This window comes from Mauremys mutica, chromosome 1, assembly GCF_020497125.1.
Source record: "Mauremys mutica isolate MM-2020 ecotype Southern chromosome 1, ASM2049712v1, whole genome shotgun sequence".
In the NCBI taxonomy this organism is placed as follows: Eukaryota; Metazoa; Chordata; order Testudines; family Geoemydidae; genus Mauremys; species Mauremys mutica.
In genome coordinates, this window is record NC_059072.1 from 229,283,585 (window position 1) to 229,289,584 (window position 6,000).

At 43.0% G+C, this 6,000-nt stretch overlaps 1 protein-coding gene across 1 annotated transcript in view; it reads left to right on the forward strand.

Moving 5' to 3' along the window:
* The window catches only part of GEMIN8 (gem nuclear organelle associated protein 8), a 47,452-nt gene extending 41,795 nt beyond the window's left edge, over positions 1-5,657 (forward strand). Inside the window, exon 4 of the mRNA XM_045029087.1 lies at positions 3,070-5,657. Coding sequence (XP_044885022.1) covers positions 3,070-3,326 — 257 coding nt within the window. The 3' untranslated portion in view covers positions 3,327-5,657. The remainder of the gene's footprint in view (positions 1-3,069) is intronic.
* The last annotated feature ends 343 nt before the right edge of the window (positions 5,658-6,000 follow it).

The following is a 6,000-nucleotide window of genomic DNA, read 5'->3' on the forward strand; positions in this document are numbered from 1 at the left end:
CATAAATGATCTGGAGAAAGGGGTAAACAGTGAGGTGGCAAAGTTTGCAGATGATACTAAACTACTCAAGATAGTTAAGACCAAAGCAGATTGTGAAGAACTTCAAAAAGATCTCACAAAACTAAGTGATTGGGCAACAAAATGGCAAATGAAATTTAATGTGGATAAATGTAAAGTAATGCACATTGGAAAAAATAACCCCAACTATACATACAACATGATGGGGGCTAATTTAACTACAACGAGTCAGGAAAAAGATCTTGGAGTTAATCGTGGATAGTTCTCTAAAGATGTCCACGCAGTGTGCAGAGGCAGTCAAAAAAGCAAACAGGATGTTAGGAATCATTAAAAAGGGGATAGAGAATAAGACAGAGAATATATTATTGCCCTTATATAAATCCATGGTACGCCCACATCTCGAATACTGTGTACAGATGTGGTCTCCTCACCTCAAAAAAGATATTCTAGCACTAGAAAAGGTTCAGAAAAGAGCAACTAAAATGATTAGGGGTTTAGAGAGGGTCCCATATGAGGAAAGATTAAAGAGGCTAGGACTCTTCAGTTTGGAAAAGAGAAGACTAAGGGGGGACATGATAGAGGTATATAAAATCATGAGTGATGTTGAGAAAGTGGATAAGGAAAAGTTATTTACTTATTCCCATAATACAAGAACTAGGGGTCACCAAATGAAATTAATAGGCAGCAGGTTTAAAACAAATAAAAGGAAGTTCTTCTTCACGCAGCGCACAGTCAACTTGTGGAACTCCTTACCTGAGGAGGTTGTGAAGGCTAGGACTATAACAATGTTTAAAAGGGGACTGGATAAATTCATGGTGGCTAAGTCCATAAATGGCTATTAGCCAGGATGGGTAAGAATGGTGTCCCTAGCCTCTGTTCGTCAGAGGATGGAGATGGATGGCAGGAGAGAGATCACTTGATCATTGCCTGTTAGGTTCACTCCCTCAGGGGCACCTGGCATTGGCCACTGTCGGTAGACAGATACTGGGCTAGATGGACCTTTGGTCTGACCCGGTACGGCCTTTCTTATGTTCTTATGTTCTTATGGTCTTATGGCACCTTAAAAACTAACAGATTAATTTGGGCATAAGCTTTCTGAAGAAGTGAGTTTTTTTACCCACAAAAGCTAATGCCCAAATAAATCTGTTAGTCTTTAAGGTGCCATCGGACTCCTTGTTGTTTTTGTGGATACAGACTAACACGGCTACCTCCTGATACTTGACACAACATAAACAAAATGTCTCGCGGCCCGCCAGCGAATTACCCTGATGGGCCGCGTGCCTAAGGTTGCTGACCCCTGCCTTATAGGTTTCCATATGGACCCTCATCTGTGTGTTTCCTCAGGGATATTGGCAGAAGAATGTTCTTCCCTTTGGAGACATGCCTTTTAAAACAAAATAATAGTAAAGGGAGCATCTAGATAGAATGGGTGTGCTCATAGTCCCACAAACTCCCCCTCTACATCTGCCACAGAAATATGGACAAATACAGTAACCTTTAAATGGCAAGGCAGAGCTTTCTGTCTCTCCAGCAAAGAAACAGACGCCAGAGTTGAAGTTTCATATTATACTGTTTAAAATATCTATTTTCTGTGTATGAGGAATGATGTGTTTAGTGAGGCTGACAGACTGTCAGTTGGCTGCTCTACACACTACTTTCCAGCATAAAAATAAACTGCAGATGTTCCAAGAGAGATATATCAAGATACTTAGCTTTGGTTTCAGGTTTGCAGATGTTCTGTGTTTCACTAGAGATAAATCTCAGGGTTAGTGTTGATAAAAATGCATTCTCCATAACTCCACAGACTGAATCTTGTGTGTGTTTAATACATTTTGACCTGTAAGCACTTTTGTTGTTTTAAATACCAAAACAAAAACACATTTCTTGTATTTTCTTTCCATAATGAGTAAACCAAAATAAGTTATTAACTAGGACCCCTGTTGTGAAAGATGTTGAGTACTCATCTCTCATCTTAGGTGTTGGAACTAGTGGTGCTGGGGGTGCTGCAGCACCCTCTGGCATGAAGTGGTTTCCATTATATACAGAGTTTACAGTTTGGTTCAATGGCTCTCGGCACCCTCACTATACAAATTGTTCCAGCACCCCTGTGTGTTGTTGTTTGCAATGGTTGTTGGAAATATTCAGCACCTAGCAGAGTATATCTTCTAGGAGTCATCCCACAATGTTGGACCTGTTGTTTTAACAACATAATTAATCTTCTTGCCGAAGTGATGGTTTTTCAATTAGCCTGTAGTTGACTGTATGGAGCTGAGCTGGGGATGGGGAATCATCCAGATATTACTTCCAGATGAGTTTTAATTTATTTCCAAGGACAAATAGAACTGTTTTACCTGTCTGAATTACTGTAACTTCACTTCAATACTTTGATATGCTGCTGGGTTTTTAAAACAGAAAATAATGAGAATATTGTCTATGTGCGCTTTGTAAAACTCAAGGAATGAACTTGGTGCAAGAGTGTAAACATGGCACTGACAGCTGTATTTCCCGCAATACGCTTGATGGCTGGCACTTGCATGACATACTGGCTTGTTCCTTCTTTTCATGTAGAAACTGTAACTGGATACAATTGGCTATGGTTCAACTAAAGTTACGCTCTTTTGTGTATCATCTCATCACAGCTGCAAAGTAATTACTTCCAGCATTGGGTCTTCCACCTTGACGGGACAGTGAATGTGTAAGGGAGAGATGAGACAAAGCTGATTCAGTTGTGTTTTTTATAAATGCAAGATTCTCAACAACTTCAAGATTCAAGTCAGGCTACTTTGTTCTCTTTTTAATTTTTAGTTATGCGATTCGGTGGTGTTCTTACATCACGCAGCATGATATGTCATGTGAAATTTGCTTTGTGAATATAACAATAAGCCACACTTTGAGTGAGTGTGTGCTTCAGGTCTAACTGTGGGCCCCGCGTGCATTTGACTCTGTATTCACTTACAAAATAACAAACTGATGAGATTTCAGCAGAGCTAAAGCATGACTGGGTGGTATCCTAATAAAATATTAAGTCTCCTGCGGTTCTTTTTTGCCTAGGAAAGCAGCAGCAGCTTGAAGCCGAGCACCAGGACATGTATGTCGAAGCTGATCATGACCTGCACCTAACAACACGACGTTCGGTACAACCCCCTGCAGAAAGACCCGGGGAGAGACGTATGGCTGAAATGAAGAAACTCTATGGTGTGGGTGCTGCCAAAATCCAAGCCATGGAGACTGCCATGCAACTTACCTTTGATAGGAACTGTGATAAAAAGCAGCCCAAGTACTGGCCTGTTATCCCCCTGAAACTGTGAGCGTACTAGCAGTCGAGCGCTGCAGCTGTGGGTGCCCAATCAGGCTACACAGCTCAGTGAATGAATCAGGGGTCATCACTTGTTCTCCTTTCCCCTCCTGCCAAGCACACTCCCCCTCTTCTTTTTAATCTGTCTACCAGAGTTTTCAGAACCTATAGCATCTCCACAGGGAAATGCTAAAGTATTGATTTGTACTGTAGGGATAGTGAAATTTTACTTCTTTTTAAAATATATATTTTCACTAATTTAATGTTGGTCTGCCTTGACCATGCTTGCAGGAAATGAAATAGCATTTGTTTGCGCTTAGTGAGCTGGGAAGACTGTTCAGCAACACAAAAATCTCTACAAATGATCCACTTATTTATTATTTTTAATGTAGTAGCCTTGAGATCCATTTTAATACAGTACAGCTTGAAGTGTTGTGAATTCTGAACCCTCATCCTTGATTTGGGGATCCTGCAGTCAATTGGCCAAGGTACAAAATACTAAATTACTATAGCACGGCCATTTGAAAGCTCTTTAAAAGCTTTATAATAAGGCAGGAATTTTTTATTCCACTCTGAAACTTGGCAGGCAGAATTTCAATCCAGAAGCAAACTTATATGAAAACATTAAAAAAGAAATGTTGGCCATTTTTATTATACAATTGTTTGGCATGGTAGCAAAAATGTCTAATTGATTTGATACGTAAAAAAAAGGAAAATTAAACCAGCGGAGAGGATTAGGTTCCAGTTCTGTCACCCTTCACTCACACTGAGTAGTGTCTTACTCAACTAATAATTTCATTGATTTGTGAACTCAATGAGTAAGCAATACTCACTATGAATAAAGGAGACAGAATTGAGCCCTTAATGTTGAAAAGTGAGTACTCTGGATATGTAATCGTGAAAATCCTTCTGAAAAGCAGCTGTGTGTCACTATTGTATACTTAGTTTGCACCAAAACAAATCTTCAGACATTTTTCTGTAGAAAGAGTTGTGTAAAGAATATGATGATTAAATGGCCTCTCCGTAATATGCAGTATTTCCATGCTACATTATAAGTGGTTCCAAAGAAACATATTAGTGACTTACCTGTCATAAACATGGGTGACCCGTTTTTGGGGTAGAGAAGGCTGAGGCTGAAGTTCCAACCGTTTAATTTGCTCTAGCTATGTCCTGTACTTGCCTATATGGTCTAGCCCAGCGGTCCCCAACGCGGTGCCCATGGGCGCCATGGCGCCCATGGGGGCATCTTAATGCGCCCGCGTCCTGGCCCCCGGGAGGGCACCCGCCGAAATGCCGCCGAATTTCAGCGGCATTTCAGTGGGGACGCCTCTCGATGACGACACTTGTCGCCGACAAGTGATGTCATCGAGAGGCGTCGCCCCCGAATTTCGGCAGGGGCGCCTCTCGCAGACGCTGCTTGCCGTCGACAAGTGACGTCATCGAGAGGCGTCACTCCCGAATTTCGGCAGGGACGCCTCTCGATGACGTCGCTTGTCACCCGACAAGTGACGTCATCGAGAGGCGTCGCCCCCCGAATTTTGGCAGGGGCGCCTCTCGCTGACGCTGCTTGCCGTCGACAAGTGACGTCATCGAGAGGCGTCGCTCCCGAATTTCGGCAGGGACGCCTCTCGATGACGTCGCTTGTCGCCGACAAGTGATGTCATCGAGAGGCGTCGCCCCCGAATTTCGGCAGGGGGGCCTCTCGCTGACGCTGCTTGCCGTCAACAGGAGACATCATCGAGAGGCGTCGCTCCCGAATTTCAGCGGGGACGCCTCTCGATGACGTCGCTTGTCGACAGCAAGCAGCGTCATCGAGAGGTGTCGCCGCCGCAATTCGGCAGCATTTCGGCGGGTGCTCCACCGCCGCAGTGGTCCTTCGGCTGGCGCCCGCCAGCCAAAAAGGTTGGGGACCACTGGTCTAGCCGTTGTAGCATGTGTGGCATATATTAAACCACATTAATCTCTCTGCCCTTGCTATATCCTGGTAGACCAGAGCAAATTTCAGATTTAACTTTGAATGTCCTTGTTCTTATCACTTGGTGTTACAGCTTCAAAAGTACTTCATTTTTCATTCTAACTGAATATAACATGCATAACATGAAGTGGTAAGACTGAACTCCTTAAAATTAAAAGCTTCCAGACTCCAAGACTCATTACCGATGTAATTGAACTAACAAGCTTGTACACAGGGAAAAAAATAAGCTGGGGTTGTGAAATGTAATCCTGCATTTGGTGTACTTTAATTTTGTCATGGTATGTATGTTAGCGATCGACTATGAAATATCAGGAATTAGTGTTTTTGTTAGGATCTCTCTTGGTTGACAGAATAAACTTTTATCTTCTCATAAAAACTCTGTGATAAAAATCATTTGTTTTTACATCCCGCCCCAGCTGTATAACACTTTATTCAATGCCCAGGGGTGGTAAACCTTCTCTTGCTTTCTCTGTTTGCTAGGGAAGGCTGCACCTTGCCCTGGTGCAGCTTTATCTTAGATATGTTGTGAAAAGTGCATATGGGTGCAGATGAGGGCCTCTCAGGAACCCTTGGCCTGCTCACGGCCTATCTGGTAAGGTGCAAAGTGGGTGAAGAGGGCTGCTGTGCTTTTTGCGGGAAAGGTATCTTTCCTTCCAGATCCATGTAGAGAGCTCTCTCTTCTAGGGTGACCAGGCGTCCCGGACTGTCCCGA